Source organism: Equus caballus, chromosome 10, assembly GCF_041296265.1.
Source record: "Equus caballus isolate H_3958 breed thoroughbred chromosome 10, TB-T2T, whole genome shotgun sequence".
Lineage (NCBI taxonomy): Eukaryota > Metazoa > Chordata > Mammalia > Perissodactyla > Equidae > Equus > Equus caballus.
Genome location: NC_091693.1, coordinates 6,383,832 through 6,400,615, shown reverse-complemented (window position 1 = coordinate 6,400,615; position 16,784 = coordinate 6,383,832). Strand labels below are relative to the sequence as shown.

At 53.8% G+C, this 16,784-nt stretch overlaps 1 protein-coding gene across 1 annotated transcript; it reads left to right on the top strand.

The window, feature by feature from the left end:
* The first annotated feature begins 1,978 nt into the window (after window positions 1–1,978).
* Window positions 1,979–6,659, top strand: FAM187B (family with sequence similarity 187 member B). The gene is made up of 2 exons (XM_001491857.5): window positions 1,979–2,795; window positions 5,524–6,659. The coding sequence occupies exons 1-2, from the start codon at window positions 2,083–2,085 to the stop codon at window positions 5,903–5,905; spliced, it is 1,095 nt and encodes a 364-aa protein (XP_001491907.1). The 5' UTR covers window positions 1,979–2,082; the 3' UTR covers window positions 5,906–6,659.
* The last annotated feature ends 10,125 nt before the right edge of the window (window positions 6,660–16,784 follow it).

The following is a 16,784-nucleotide window of genomic DNA, read 5'->3' as shown; positions in this document are numbered from 1 at the left end:
ATTCCCTGGGCTGAGGAGAGAGACAAAGAGAGAGGGAAGGAGATGGAGGGGAAGCCACAGGGGTGTAGATATTAATGTGTCTCTGATTGAGGGACTTTATAAGGTCCTGGAAAGCAGACAAAACCACTAGATGGTTTTGTAGGTCTGAGAACAGAAGGGATGTGTGACCCACTACCAGGATGGGGGTGGCAGCAAGATACTATGAAAGCCATAGCTCCAGAGCCTGAGCATACAGCTTGTGCCAAATACAGCCTGTCGTGGTCCCCATGTGCAGCAGAGGCCTGACTAAGGGAGCCCCAAGCTGGAAGGATCCAGGTGGAGAGGAAGGTAGGATGACTTAGCAAAGACCTGGATGAACTTCTGACCTCACCCACTCACCACTCTCCCCCTTGTCCACTCCTCCTTAGTCACTCTGGCCTCTGCACCCTTCCAATATGCTAACCAGGGAGCCATGTCAGGGTCTGGCCCTCTCCTGGGAATATTCTTTCTTCAAATACCCACAAAGCTCTCTATCTCACTTCATTCAAGTGTTTGCAAAACCTCACCTCCTCAGAGAGTGCTCAGACAGGCCTGATCATCCTCCCTAAAACAGCTCACACCCACACACCGAACTTTGACTTTCTATCCCTGTGTCCCTGCTCTGTTTTTCTCTTTAGCGATTATTATAGTTGATCCTCGTTATTCGAGGATTCTGTACTTGTGAATTCACCTACTCGCTAAAATTTATTGGTAACCCCCAAGTCAATACCCACGGTGCTTTCATAGACCTTTGCAGACGTACACAGAGGGTGAAAGACTTAAATCACCCGACAGTGCGCGTTCCCGCCTGCGATGGAGCAGGTGGCATCACCTTCTTGTTTCAGCTGTCACACCATTAACAAGTATATTTTCACTGTCTACTTAGTGATACATTTTTTGCATTTTTGTGCTTTCTGTTGGTGATTTTTCTGTTGAAAATGGCTCTCAAGGGTGGTGCTGAAGTGCTGTCTGGTGCACCTAGGCCCAAGAAGGCTGCCATGTGCCTGATAGAGAAAACACATGTGCTAGATTGGCTCTGTCCAGGAACGAGTTAGTGCTGTTGGCTACAAGCTCAGTGTTAATGAACCAACAATATATATTGAATAAGGTGTCTTTAAACAAAAACACACACAAAATAAGGTTATGTATTGGTCAGTTGACAAAAATGTTATGACCAAAGGCTTGTAGGACCCTAGCCCTGTATTTCTCCTGGGAGCGATGTTTCAGTATTTGCTGATTCAGCAACTTTATAGAATGTAACTGCCATGAATGGCGAGAATCTACTGTATCTGACATTACACATTCTGTATTTATTATCTGCTTCTTCCACTAGAAGGGAAGCCCAAGGAGGGCAGAGACTGTCTAACCTGGTCACTGCTGTGACTAGATTATTGGCTGCACATGGTAGGTATGCAGTAGATATTTGTGAAATGAGTGAATGACGGCAGATCAAGCCTACACAATAATTATTTTTAATTTCAGGACTGAGAAGGAGTTTAGGAAAAGGTTTGGGAAGGGAGCAACTGAGAAAAATATTTGTTTAAAATGCATTGAGTCTGGAAAGAGCCAGGGAGCAGCATGTGCAAAGGTCCTGAGGAATGAGTCCTTTGCTTACCTGATGTATTCACGGGACAGCAGGGAGGCCAGCACGATTGGAGAGGAGGGTTAGGGGGAGAGGGGTCAGAGATCAGAATGGTAACCAGAGAGGATTTATTCACTTCTCCATCCTCAGCACTAAGAAGTGCACCCAGAACATAGTAGGTGGTCAGGAAAAATGCATTGAACGTTCACGCGTGCTACTTTAATGCCATAGCTCACAGCAGGGGGAGGGGGTGGTTAGAGAAAACCCTGAATAGACGAATTAAGTTCCTCCTACCCCAGCAGAGTGGAGGGCTTGAAGTAGAAATTAAGTAGGGTTGTTAACTTGTCACCAAACAAATGGGGATTGTGACCTCACACACCCTTGGCGGGGACTGCAGTCCATGCTGCTGCCCAGTGCTGAGGCCATGAGTGACCACAAGGTCCAAGGTGGGGCCCGGCCCACTGCCACAGTCCCAGTCCACCATGCTGACCGCCCTGTGGCTGCTGCTCAGCTTTGCTGCCCCGGGGCTGGGGGCCTATCTCTTCGTCACCTGTCCCAGGGGGGCGCAGTGCCAGCGGGCCCTGCTCTCAGAGAACGACGTCCTCCTGCACTGTAACTCCTCCGGGGCCCAGTGGTACTACTTCTTCGTGAAGGACAGGACCCGCTGGTTCCACAACCTCCAGGATGTTCCCAACATGGAGATAACGCCCGACGGCAGCCTTCTCATCCGGAGCCCGCTGTCCGCACAGACAGGCTTCTACAGCTGCTGGGACAAGAAGGACGTCCAGCTGGTGCAGTACAAGATCGACTTCCAGGACGTCACCTCCCTGCACATCACTCACAGAGGCCTGGGCCAGGTGCCCCTGCAGAATGACACCCTGAGTCTGGGCAGCAAGGAGGTGGTGTTCACCCACTGGGAGCCCTGGCAGGACTGCAACCGCTGTGGGAAGCTGGGCGAGCGCAAACGCCTGGGGTACTGCTACATCCAGGAGACGCTGGAGGAGCCCATGCCCTGCTGGCTGTATCTGGGGGACGTCACGGTGTGGAACCAACGCCTACGGCCTGAGATGCAAGTGGAAACCTGCTATGCCGACTGCACCACGTTCGCGGGGAAGCACATCGTTTTTGACAACTTCAAGCTCAGTGAGCAGTCAGGGTCCACCTGGCTCACCTGTCCCCTAGGATCCATCTACAGGTGAAGGAAGCGGGCGCCAGCCCCACGCTTGGCCCCTAGCCGGGCTCTCCCAGTCTGGGAGCCTTCTAGGGCGGCCGTGCAGAGAGGGAGGGGTTCTATGCGTGTTGGCCCCACAGGCTCTCTCCGTCGTTTCTTCAGATGTTCCCTTGGCCAGAATCCCCTGGTGCTCGTACACTCTTGAGTTGTATGCAGGTACAAGAAGGCCAGCTCACAGTCAGCGAGGGCTCAGCTGACTGTGCCCGGCCCTGTGCTGGGTGATGCTGTGTCCATGGCTGTCAGCACACAGCTGCAGGTCCTGCCCTCAGGAAGCCCCAACTCAGGGGGAAGTTGGTCCCGGCAGGGATGGGGGAAGCCCAGGCCAGTGATGGGGCTGTGCTGGGGGAGGCTGGGGCAGCTGTGGGGCTCTGAGGCCTCTGACTCATCTGGAAGGGTGAGCAAGCCCGCAGAGGAGAGGATGGTGCCCAGGGTACCTGTCAGGGCCAGCCTCCCCAGGCTCACACTCACGTTCTTGTCTTCCTGCCTGGAGCCCCTGGAATCTCCCCTTTCCCTTCTCATCCCCAAACCATCGGCCCCCACCCCAGTCATAAGTGCCACAACCACTCACAGTGCCATGCTGACACCATGGGCTATCTGGGCAAACTCTCTTCATGGACGGCGTCCTCCCTCTGCCTCCTGCTGCCCCGGGAGCTGTGGCCTCTGCGGAGGTCACTTATAGATGGGGCAGCTGCAGCTCGGAGGTGTGGTCCTTGCCCAGGGGCATCCGTGGTGAGAGGTGGCAGCGCCGACCCTGAACCTCTCCCTCCTCATGGGTCAGTGGCAGCCCCTCCCTCGCACGGGACACTGGTGAGCGGGGAGCCCTGCAACCTCTGCCGCCTCTGCCGCCACCCTCTGGGTCTCATCTCCTAGTTGATTCCAGCTGTGACTTCCATCCCCCTCTTTCTCCCACCCTTGTGTCTTTTTGTCTCCCTTCCTCCTTTCTTCCTCTTCCTCTAAGTGTAAAAAGTAACACCTGGTTCCTAAAAACCCCACAGTTCAGAAGTGCAGGAAAGTGCCTGTGAACCCCTCCTCCCGTCTGGACTGGGGTCCCCCGCTCCATGTCATCCACCTGCTCAGGAGCCCCCATGCGTCACAGGGAGCTCGAGGTACAAACCAAGGCGGGTGGCTGAGGCTTCAAGAGTTGCCCATGTCTCCAGGGAGCCGAGCAGAGTGGCATTTCCTGCGGGGTTTCTGTCTCGGGCTCTGGCCTCAGCTAGGTCTGGGTTCCAGTTCCAGCTGTGTGCCTGGGCTGTGGCCTCTCTCTGGGCATGTGTCCCCGTCGGTAGCAGAGGGGTTGTGTTGGTTTCCCAGGACTGCCATACAAAGTGTCAAGCTGAGTGGCTTGACACAACAGGAGTACGTTCTCTTCCAGTTCTGGAGGCTAGAAGTCCAAAATCAAGGTGTCAGCAGGGCCACGTGCTCTCAGAGAGGCTGGGGAGCCTCCCTCCAGGTTTCTTGCCGGCTTCTGCTGGTGGCTGGCAGTCCTTGGCCTTCCCTGGCCTATAGGTGCCTCGCTCCGATCTCTGCCTCTGTCATCACTTGGTGTTCTCCCTGTGTGTCTATGTCCCTTGTGTCTCTCCCCCTTTTCTTATCAGGACATGGGTCATATTGGATTTGGGGCCCACCCTACTCCAGTCTGATCTGATATTAACTCATGACAACTGCAACGACATTATTTCCAAAGAAGGTCACATTCTGAGGCTCTGGTTAGAACGTGAATTTGGGGAAGATACTATCCAGCTCAGCCCGGAGGTCTTGACGGCCCCAGCCTCATGGGGTCACTGTGATGCCTAAGGGGGCAGATGCTGGAAAGATGCTTCCAGCAGTGTCTGGCCGGGCTCCACACTCTGAGGGACGTTAGGGACTGCTTGTCTGATTTGTGGTCTGGTCAGCACTGCCTGTTGAGGGCCCCCTCTGTTCCTCAGCCACAAGGGGCCCGTTGCCTGGTTCATTTGTTCTGTTGCCACGTTTCACTGAGTGTTTATAAGCCAAGCTCTGTTCTGGATGCCTGGGATGCAGTGCAGAACAAGACTGCCCTCGCAGAGGAATCAACCGATCACAGGAATAAAATACGCAGTATTTCAGAGGGTGAGAAGGGCAGGGAGGGGAACAGGAGTGGGCGTGACAGTTTTTACCAGGGAGGCCAGGCACTGCATCTCTGAGAAGGTGGCATCTCAGCCAAGACTGAAAGGAGGGAGGGAGCCGTGCACACTGAGGAGGCAGAGGAACAGCTTGGGCAAAGGCCCTGAGGCAGGAGCGTACCCAGGATGTGGAGGAACATGTAGGAGGCCGGTGTGGCTGCAGCAGAGTGAGGGAGGGAGAAAGTGGAGGGAATGGGGCCAGGCAGGTAAGTGGGGAGCGCAAATCATTTAGGGAGAGTCCTCGCTCATTCCTCCCAATAACCCTGTGCGGTAGGTACAATCATCGCACCCCAGTTTACAAGTGAGCAAATGGAGGCTCAGAGCTGGAAGCATTTGGCCAGGTGGCCCGTGAACTGAAGTAGGGGGTGGGGCTCTGAGAGCTCCCGGCCACCCTGCCCCCGGCTCCCCTTGTTCACTGCTACATAGTACTCCTCGGAGGGGTCTCTGCTTGCTGTTCCCAGGGAGGAGGGTGCCGCCGGCCCCACCTCCTTTCAGACATTAGTCCCCCTTTCTCCTTTGGGTGCTGCAGCTGACCTTGTCCTCCTTTGCAGGCCCATCATCTGGGAAGCCAATGACGTGCCTCTGAAGTGGGAGGATCAGCTCAGTGGCCGGGAAGTAGGCGGCTTCCTGGACCCCGCCAACGGCGGCAGGCGTCTGCAGGTCTTCCAGCCGGCTGTCTACAAGTGCTTCGTGCAGCAGGAGCTCATGGGCCACTTCAACCCCAGGCCCGATCCCGAGGTGCTGGAGACTCTGAGAGAGGACGCCTCTCTGCCGCAGGCGGAGGTGGCCGGGAAGGGGACGGCCGACTCGGTCCTCAAGGGGCTGAAGCTCACGCTGCTGGTGGCCACAGTCCTGGGCCTGCTGGGGGTGCTGCTCAAGCACTTCCACCCCTCCCAGGGCAGCAGGAGCAAGAAGGTGCTGCTGGTGAAATAAAGCGGAGCCTCCGAGCCGAGACCCACCTCCGTGCCTTGCTCGCCCCACCGCCCCTCCCCCGGCACCGGCCGCTGCCAGCCCCACGCTGCCCTCTGAATCTGCATGGTCCAGAGCAGACTGCTGTCACGGCCAAGGGCGACTGAGCGCCTCCCTGTTCCAGGGGCCGCACTGTTAGCTCGTTAGCAATCCCGGGTGAGGAAACTGAGGCAAGGCTACCTGTCCAGTGATTGGCGGGGGCTGTGGTTCAAACCCAGGCTGCCTGGCTCGAGCCCTGTGCTCCTCACAGGGAGGAGGTGAGGGGTGGGATGAGGCCATTTTGGGGGTGAGTCTCTGGGTGTGGGAAACTCTAGCTCTCTCACTCACCCCCAGAGACAAGGGCTGAGACTGGGGGTGGGCATGGGTGACCCCCAGGCTCCCAGGTCCGCGCTGGGAGCTGCCCTTCCTTGACGTCTCTTGCCCCACCCTGCCCCGGTTGTCCCTAGAGACACCAGGCTCTGCCATATCTCCCCAAGTCAGATGGTGCTGCCAGAGCGGTGGCCCAGGGCAGCCGGACCTGCGTCCCCCTTCCTGGTTCCTGCAGTGGAAAGAGCCCCCTGAGAGCCTGAGAAAGGGAGGCAGCCCCTCCAGCAGGACAGGGTGCCAGCCCCGGCCCAGCTGACCAGTGGGAATCACCAGGCCTGGCTGTTCCCAGAAATGATATACACTGTTGGGCAGAGTGCAGGAGTGAGGAATAAAATATTAATGCTGTATAAAATTCATTGCCCTAATACTCCATTGTGAAGCCACGACAGGACAGATCCGAAACCTCCAGAACAGATCTTCTGCCCCCAAGGAGAGGGCGGGGCTCACCCCCACATACCACACACTGTCGCCAGAACACTTAAGGCTTCGCATGGTGGCCAGAGGGGTAAAGCTTCCTGCAGAATGGGACACGCTCATGGAGAACTGAAGGGGTCCCTTCGGAAACAGAGGCAGAGAATTAGCAACAGTGATAAGAGCAAATATTTGTGGGCCCCCTGGCCTGGTCAGAACTCACACTCTTCACAAGAATGATGTCCTCACAGCCCCCCGGGAGGCTGGGTTTACTCTGAACCTTGCTTTGTAGCTGAGAACATCAGGGCACAGAGGGCTCAAGCAACCGGCCTGAGGTCACACAGTGAACTTGGGAAGGGGCCAGCGATGGAAGAGGGAAAGACCTCTGGGCCCCCTGACCTGCTCCCAGGAAACCCCCCGGGGTCCTGTAGCCCCAGCAGCCTCTGTGTAGTAGCTGGAGGTGGAACACCGGAGCCAAGCATGGGTCTATCTGCACAGCACTGAAGGTCACACAACTCACAAGCAAGGTTGTTGGCGCCCCACGGTGGCAGCCAGACCCTAAGGTGACCCCAGGGATTCCCACCTCCTGGTGTCCACACCTGTGTGTGATTCCCCTCCCCCTTGTCGTGGATGGCCCCGTGACCTCCTCCTACAATAGAAGAGTGTGAAGGTGTCGGGATCGGGATCAGGTGACATTACGTAAGACTCTGTCCTGGGGGACTAGAGGAGAGAGGCTCCGGGCTCGATGAAGTCAGCAGCCGTGTTGAGGAAGCCCACGCGGCAGGGAGCTGTGGGCAGCCTCTGGGGGTGGAGGGTGACAGTCAACAAAAAGCCGGAGCCTCTGTCACATGGCCACAAGGAAATGGACTCTCGCAACAACCTGAGTGAGTTCGGAAGCAGATCCTTCTCAAGGGGAGCCCGCAGATGAGAATGCAGCCTGACCGAGACCTTGACTGCAGCCGAGGGAGACCCCAAGCAGAGGACCCAGTCCAGCCGTGTCTGGACTCCTGACCTGCAGACGCTGGGGGGTCATCAGCGTGTGTGGTTTTCAGCTCCTAAGTGTATGCCAATTTGTTAGGTGACAAACACACCCACCCACGTCCCAAGCCCACCTGGAAGGCCCCCGCAGCTTCAGCGGTTACGTGGATGGTACCTGGATGCACCAGTGGCTTCCTGACTGCCCTCGGGAGCCTGCCGGGCCAGGCGAGGGGCAGGCTGGCAGCTGGGCAGTGGGTGCCCCCAGGAGCAACCCTCACCCGTGAGGGCGGGTTGGAGAATAGACCCCCAGCTTCCCCAGCCCTGATGGCACAGTCTAAGCCACACTCTCCTCACTCTCTCAGAGGGTCCCCAGTGGCACCAGCTTCAGCTGCCGCCAGCTCACTAAGGCCCCGTTTATCAGCTCACCCGCTTCCCGCCTCCCTTTCCCTCACTTCTGCTTCCCAAGATTATATTCTTCAAATATTTTTTCAGCCTCGCAGTCCCTCTCGTCTCCTGGGACCCTGAAGACATGAATATTAGACCTGTCATTGTCCCATGGGTTCCTGAGACCATTAATTTCCTCCAGTCTTCTCTGTGGTTCAGACTGGAGAATGTCTTGATCTGTCTTCAGGCTCACTGACTCCTTCCTCTCTGAGCTCCATTCTGCTACTCAGTCCATTGGTGAGCCTTTTCCTCTGGTTTCTGTCTGGCTGTTCTTTATACCTTCTATTACCTTGTTGATGCTTTCTATTTTACTTTCTATTTTATATTTATAAATATATATTATAAAATAGATATTTCTATTTTAATCTTTACTTTTAGGGAACCCTAACTGAGACGCCAGGGTTGCTAACTCGATGGCCTACATGAACCAAGCAGATAACATAAATAAGGAGAAAGGCTGTGGGAAGCTGTTGCAATGCCTGAGTTCTAGTCCCAGGCTGAGGGGAAGGGACTATGAGGCTGTGTCATAACGTTCCAGCTGATTATCACCGTGCACAAATGCAGGCCTGGTTCCTCTAAAAGTTTCACACGGTTCTGGAAATTGAGATGTTTGAAACTGTCCAATTTATGAATGTTGGCTCAAAAAAGTTTTCAAACACGATGCCAGCCAAATAAAACACATCTGCTGGCTAAATTCAGCCCATGGTTGTGAGTTGAAGCCAAGTGTACATTTCCACTTTTAATCATTCATTCAACAAATATTTATTGAGCTGGAGTAGCCAGGGACCGCTTCTCTGAAGAGATGACATGTCAGATGACCCTTGAATAACAAGAAAGAGCCAGACAAGTAGAGATCTGGGGAACGGTATTAGTTTCCTGGGTCTGCTGCAACAAATTACCACAAACTCAATGGCTTAAAACCACGCAAATTTATAATCACACAGTTCTGGAGGTCAGAAGTCCAAAATTGGTCTTATTTGGGTCTTAAATGGGCCTAAACTCAAGATGCTGGCAGGGCTGGATTCCTCCGGAGCCTCAAGGAGAGGAGCCCGTTGGCCAGCCTTCTCCAGCTTCTTAGCTCTTCCTCCACTTCAGAGCCAGCACCCAAGCCTCCGCAAACCTCTCCCGACTCTCTGACCTGCGCTTCCAGGGTCACAGCTCCTTCTCCAACTCTGATTCTCCCGCCTCCCTCTTGTGATTACACCCGGCCCACCCACGAATCTAAAACCATCTCCATCTCAAGACCCTCACCTTCATGAGCCCTGCAGAGCCCCTTCCACCACGTAAGGGAACATTTTGCGGGTTCCGGGGCCTAGGAGCAGACCCTTTTGGGGGGCCATTGTTCAGCCTACCACAGTGGTCCCAGGCAGAGGCAGCATTCATGAGGGCCCTGGGGTGGGCATCTGCTGGGTGGATGGAACTGACCGGGGCAGGCAGGACATCAAGGAGGCAGCTGAGGGCCAGACCATCTGGGGCCCTGCAGACCAGGGCGAGGGTTTTGGACTTTATTAGAAGTGAGATGGGAGCCATGGGAGGCTTTCGAGCTGTGGAGGCACGTGGTCTGATGTCCCTTTAAAAAGGTGATTCTGACAAGGTAGAGTCCCTTACAGGGAAGGGCGGGGCAGCCCTCAGCTTAGAGCAGGGAGTGGCAGCCACTCTCCAGGTGGCCAACCGGACAATGAGAAGCTTTCCTCACCCAGCAGGAGAAGGGGTCAGCCCGCCCTCGCCAGCCTCCGCCACACCTCCGAGTGCGTGTAAGTCACAACGTACCCCATATGCCATTTTTAAACATCCTATTCTGTCCTTTCTTTTCCATTTTATAATTTTTTTCAGACTTTATTTTTTAGAGCAGTTGGTTCACAGCTCAATTGAGGGGAAAGTACAGAGATTTCCTATATAGCCCTTGCACGCATGCCTGGCCTCCCCCACTATCAACACGCCCCCCAGAGTGGTCCATTTGTTACAGCTGATGAACCTACACTGACACATTGTTATCACCTAGTGCTCATATTTTGCATTAGGGTTCACTCTCTGTGTTGTACAGTCTACAGTTTGGACAAATATATAATGACATGTATCCATCACGATAGCATCATACAGAATAGTTTCACTGCCCTAAAAATGCTCTGTGCTCTGCCCACCCATCCCTCTCTCCCCGCTAACCCCTGGCAACCACTGAACTTTTTACTGTCTCCATAGTTTGCTTTTCCAGAATGTCATCCTTTCAGACTGGCTTCTTTCACTTAACGATGTGCATTTAAGTTTTCTCCATGTCCTTTCATGGTTTGCTAGCTCACTTCTTTTTAGCGCTGAATAATATTCCATTGTCTGCCTGTCACACGGTTTGTTTATCCATTCACCTACTGAAGGACGTCAGGGTTGCTTCCAAGTGGCAATTATGCATCAAGCTGCTACAAACATCAGTGTGCAGGTTTTTGTGTGGACATAAGTTTTCAGCTCCTTTGGGTAAATACCAAGGAGCACAATTGCTGGACCATGTGGTAAGAGAGTGTTTAGTTTTGTAAGAAACTGACAAAGTCTTCCAAAATCGCCATACCGTTCTGCGTTCCCAGGAGCAATGATTGAGAGTTTCTGTCGCTCCACGTCCCCCCCAGCATTTGGTGTTGTCAGTGTTCTGGATTTGGGCCATTCTAATAGGTGTGTAGTGGTATCTCATTATTGTTTTAATTTGTATTTCCCGGATGACATATGATGTGGGGCATCTTTTCGTGAGCTTATTTGCCATCTGTATATCTTCTTTGGTGAGGTGTCCCATACTGTAATTTTTTAACTTCTCAGGCCTACTTTTTTAAAAATATAATTGCTAATGAAGCAATTCCAGCACCTGGCCCTGCTATCATCTCTCCTATCTGCTAGAGAAAGAGAAGAGAATAAAGAGAAAAATTCCTTTTTTCTGACGCTGCAGAAATGCAGACAAGACTGCTACAAGCCTGTATGTCACCTTCATGCAAGGTTGAAAAAGGCTCCTTTCATGTGGACAGCCCCATACCAGGGAGCTGGCTGGGTGATGGGGCACAGAGTGGGTCCCTACTTGCCCCTTGGCTGGCCACGTTGCACAGTGCTCAACCTGTGGAACTCCACATGGTAACCCGAACACAGACACTTTATGCACCATGAAATCGACCTTGCAAATGTCACTTCTACCGAGGAGTCCCATAAGTCATTCTGTGTTAGTCAGGATGGGTAGGCTCTGTTGCAGTAATGAATAAACCACAGAACAAACACAAAGATTCCTTTCCGGCTCACATCACAATCAGATGCAGCCCAGGGCTTTCTTCCAAGTGATGACTCAGAAACACAGGCTGCCATCTGAAGTCCGGCTTCCAAGGTCACCACGGAATGGACAGAGAGAACACGCATTCAAACATAGGGGTTAGGGCCGGCCTTCAAGTGTCATTCGTTTCATCCCAATTCTATTGGCCAGAACTCAGTCACATCAGCCCCACTTAACTGCAAAGGAAGGTTGGAAATGTGGCCTTCTGTGCGCCTAGGAAGAGGAGGTAAATTGTGGGGTATCTGGCCAATTATTGCCACAATCCAGGCATCAGAGACTGTGACCATGTCCTCTGAAGCAAATTTACCCCCTAAAAAAATCTGCAGTTCTGATTCCTTGTACTAATTTGTTGACCTGAGAGTAACATTTAAATCGACATCTCTGAATTCCTAAAACTTATATATGCTCATTCTTTCCTTGTTCACATGTAAGACGATCATTGGCACCTATCTCTTTTCTCACATTTAGGTAAAAATAAATCTTGAATCTGCCAGAGTCTCATTAGACAAAGAGTTTCAGAGGGTCCACATCCTTCACCAACAGCTCGGGGCCCATGCTGTTGGCCTTCTGGGGTTCCTGGCCCTGCTCTCCCTGAATGCTCCAGCAAAGCCGGGAAGATCCTGCACCTGCCTACAGTCCCGGCCATGACCGCTCACGGCTTCCAGAAGCAGAGCAGCTTCCCTTAGCGGCCCACAAGGCCTGCATGGATGGGCTGCTCTCAATTCTCCTCTTTCCTGACACCATATGTGTCCCCACCACCCCACCCCTGGCTCCAGCCGGACTGGCGGCCTTTAAGCCACTCCTACTCGTTATCCCTCACCACGCTGTACCCTCCACCTAGAAAACCCTTCCTTCCCCCTTCTCTTGGTTGAGGCCTCTGCTCAAGCATCATTGCCTTGTGGAAGCCTTCCCACCACACACAGCCTCTCCGAATGGTCATGAGTGCTGCTCATCAGATCTCCCCGGCTCTCCACCTTCAGGCGCAGGGTAGGAGGGCACTTCCTGGCTTCCTTATGGTTGGGTGGGGCCATGCAACTAGTTCTGGCCAATGAGATGCGGGCAGAAGTAATACGAGTCATTTCCAGGTTAGAGCACTTAACTGCCAGAGCAAGATACTTTAGAGGCCTCTTTCCTCTCTGCAGAACGCACAGAACCTGACACGGAAGGTGTTCTGCCAGCCTGGGGTGCAGAAGGAGCAGAGCTCCAGCTGACCCACCATAGACATGGCGCATGAGTAAGAAAGGAACTTTTGTTATTGTAAACCATAAGGCTGTTTGTTACCACAGCATAACCCTGTGCATCCTGACTGATACATTCTCCTTCCAGAACTCTTGTCGCTGTTGCCATTTTTCGCTTGTTTCTGTCACTGTTGGGTTAATGCCTTTCTTTACCCACCCAACTGAGAGACCCATGAGGTCAGGGATACTTCTGTTGTTGTTTACCCGCTGTATCCCCAGCTCCTGAAAGAGCTGGAACACGGTAAGAGCTCAATAAATGTATGTGAACTGATTGAAGGAAGAAATGAGCGAGCAATAAGCCCAGCAGGTGGGCACCATTATCCTATTTTTTCACAGGGGTGAAATGGAAGCCCCGAGTGGCTGCATCCGTTGCTTGGTGTCCCCTGGCAGGTGAGTGGCAGAGATTAGATCAGAGCCCAGGTCTAACTGAGTCCAGAACTTGTACTGTGCACCTACCTTTCCTGAACGGGAAGGCCTCGGGGTCCCAGCTGCACCTCTTTCCCAGGGTCTTCGGCTCTCCCACCAAGGAAAGTCTCTGTGATGGTGACATTAATGGCTGAAGGGCTTGGGAATCTATGGGCCATCGGTCATCTACTCTGGAATGATCCACAGCTGGGCAGACAAGGCAAGGAGTGAGAGGGGCATTGGTCAACTCCCTCTTTGTCCTTCATTTGACCTCTTTTTTAAACAATTTCTATTAATTGAGCGCTCACTGTCTGCCAGGCACTGTGCCAAGACCATGAGCTCGTAGGATCATGAGCTTACAGCATCATCATGACCATCCCAGGGGATTCCTATTTGTCACAGCGGGACAGTGAGGGGCGGAAAGGTCAGGGAACCGCACCACCCGTCTGTCGCTGTCATACTGTGATGGCTGCATGTTGCTGTGATGCTGAAGCTTTGCCACCGGGATTTCAAACACCAGCAGGGTCACCCACGGCGGACAGGTTTCGGAGGAGCTTCTAGACTAAGACAGACTAGGAAGAAGGACCTGGCCACCCACTTCCGAAAAAATTAGCCATGAAAACACTGTGAACAGAAGCAAAGCATTGTCTGATACAGCGCCAGGTGAGAGGATGGGGCAAAAAGACCGGGGAGGGTCCTGCTCAGACAGGGTTCACAGGAGTCTGCGTCGACTGATGGCGCTAACAACAAATTCAGCAGATATTCTGTGCCTGCCACTGTTTGGAGCATCAGGATATAATAACAACAACAATAATAATATCCTTTTAGTCCTTCCAGAAACACTATAGAGTAGGGACTGTTATCTCCACTTTACAGATGGGGAAACTGAGGCACTGAGAGGGTACATAAGCCTAAGGTCACACGTGGGGCAGCTTGGACTTGAACACAGACACTGGGGTCCAGAATCTGCATCTGCTGCCCCCCGGGGTCACACTGCTGAGCCAAGGGTGAGGTCAGCCCCTGAGAACTTCACAAAGTGAGGTGGAGGGCAACCCCAGGACAGCCCAGCGCTTTCGCGACCCGTGTGTCTGCCTCGCCCTCCTCTCCCTCTGCCCACTGCCTGCACGGCCTTCCCAGAACCCACCTGTGGATGGACAAACCTCACTAGCCCAGGCCAGATGGCCGAGTCTCAGCAAACAGGCAGGGGCCGGGCTGGGTCACCAGGTGGGGCTCGCCGAGGCCGGAGCGGCCAGTGGGAGCCAGTGCCAAGGAGGGCGTGGTGTGGCAGGGATGACACCTGGTGCCACAGGGCAGCAGGGGTTCCTTTTGAGCCCATGACCTTGACACTGGTTGGACTCTGCGGAGCGGTCCTTGCCCACCTCCTGACAGGCAGCCTGGGCAGGATGCAAGTCACATTTAAAGCATTTATGAGAAACCAAGACGTGGCTGTTTATAGACTTTTGATTTGTCTGCCAACTGAGAACTGAGTCAACGGAAGGCCATCTCAGGAGCAGAATCCAGGCCAGGCCACTGCCCTTGACAGACAGCGGGTGGCTCTGCCCCGGGGCACATCAGGTTCTCATGGCAACCTGTGCGTGTGGGGGAACTGAGGCTCCGAGGGAAGGTCCCTTGCTCCTGGCCTCACAGCCCGGCCGTGGCAGGGCTGGGAATGGACGCAGGTGGACTCCTAGCCCACCCAGCAAACTGCCTCAGCTGCATGGTCAGGACCCCGCCGTCAACTTCTTTGAGGACAAAACTCTTTTTTCCAGCTGTTCATGGCCATCTTTGGAAACATTTTACCCACTTCACGCTTTCTTCTTTCGTCCTCCACCCCCTCTTCGTCCTGCCCCCTCTCTTCCTTCCTCTTTGGTATTAGAATGTTTTCTCTTTTCTCCTCTCTCTTTTCTTCATTCCTTCCCCCTTCCTTTCGTCTTTCTTCCTGCGTGGACCTGTTTCATCAAGGCTGTAATCAGAACAGGCCCGGAGCCGGCATCGGCCCCTGGAGGATCCAGGCGCCCGAGTTCTCCGCAGACGGAAACTCACTGGCCTCGGCGGATTCTCTGATAAAGGCCGTTATTGGACCCATTTGACAGATCGGGAGAGGGGAGGGCCCACGCCAGTTAGAAGGCCGGTGGGGCTCGCCAGGCTGCGTCTCCCGGGGCCTCTGGGCTCTGCGTCGCCCCTGTCTCCAGGGCTCCAGCACCTGCCACAGGTCCTGGGGTCGCTGCGTCTGAAATTCAAGCGAGGGCACCAGAAACGGATCAAGAAAGCGGCCGCCTTTGGGAACCTGATGTTTGACTTATTCCTACTCTGCATTGATCCTTTGTGGAAGGAGGCGCACAGAAGAGTCCCCAGTGCGATGGCCTTTCCTGGGGTCACGGTCTGTGCCTCAGTTTCCCCCCTCCTTCTTGGGAGGACCAAATGAGTTGGTAACCGTGTTGCACTTAGAACAGCACCTGGCCCGGCAGGTGCTCCACGAATGTTTGCTGGGGGGCTGGTGCTGTCCTCGTTCAACCCCGGCCTGGAGAGCCGGGAGGACGCCGCCTTCAAGGCTGCTGTGGATGTGCCCACGTGGACTGCTCCGGGCCTCACGCTGCCAGGCTGGGCCTTCCCGGTGGGAGGCTGTCCAGGATCTGCTGGCGGCGCAAACCTGGATCAGCAGCTCTGATTTTGTTGACCCCCTTCCCAGACATCATCAGTGGGGTGGGGACGCTCACAGGAATGGGACGTGCAGACCCCTGGGAGCTCACAAAGGCATCCTGCTGGATTCCGGGATCTGTGGGTTCCAGCCTCACTTCCTGCCGGCCGACCTGCTGGGGTTGCCACAGTGCCCTGCCACCCTGTTTCCCCCTCCCCGCTAACTTCCTCCCTCCAGAGGCAAGCAGTGGTCACGGCTTCTGCTGCTGCTCTCCCGTCACAGTTTCCAGGTCTTGACAAGATGTTTGTGCCTCGGCCTTCGATCCATCAGTATTACCCACAAGGCCATTCGCTGTGCACTTCCTGCCCTAGAAGATGAGGATTCGATTCATCCATGCCCCTTCTCGTGTAATGGTACCACTCAACCTGCCTGGGCCTCAGTTTCCACATCTGTAAAGGGTACTGTAGTAACAGTACCCACCTTATAAGTTTGTTCCAAGGGCTCAATGAATTCGTTGCTGTGAAGCCCTGAGAACAGGGCCTGGCCCGCAGTAAGGGTGGCGGGTTGGCTATTGTTGCTGTTATTATCACCGTCATCATTTTTGGTTTCTTACTAGTTTTCTCTGTGACTTTATAACAGACAGATCCCCATTTCTTCTTGCCTTTCCCCTCCCTGGGCCTGGAGCCGAGGTGTGGAGGCCTGAGCTGCTGAGGACAGCATCCCTGGGTGCCACCGAGCAGGCGAGATGGGCCAGCCGGGCTGCCCCCGAGAAAGGCCCAGGCTTCCGTCTGGTTTGGTCCACCACCACTTTGGGGATCTGCCATAGCAGTGGACCCAGTTTCGGAACTATGCATAGGCTTTTATTTCTTCCCCAACATTTAATTATGAAAAATTTCAAACCTATGGAAAAGTCTAATGAATTTGACCATAACACCCACATACCCATCATCTTGGTTCTGCAACTGTTCATGTTTTTCTATATTTGCCTTATCACATACCTATCCCTCTATTTATTCATGATATTATTAATATTTATCAATAATTATTAATTAATAGTTAATTAATAAT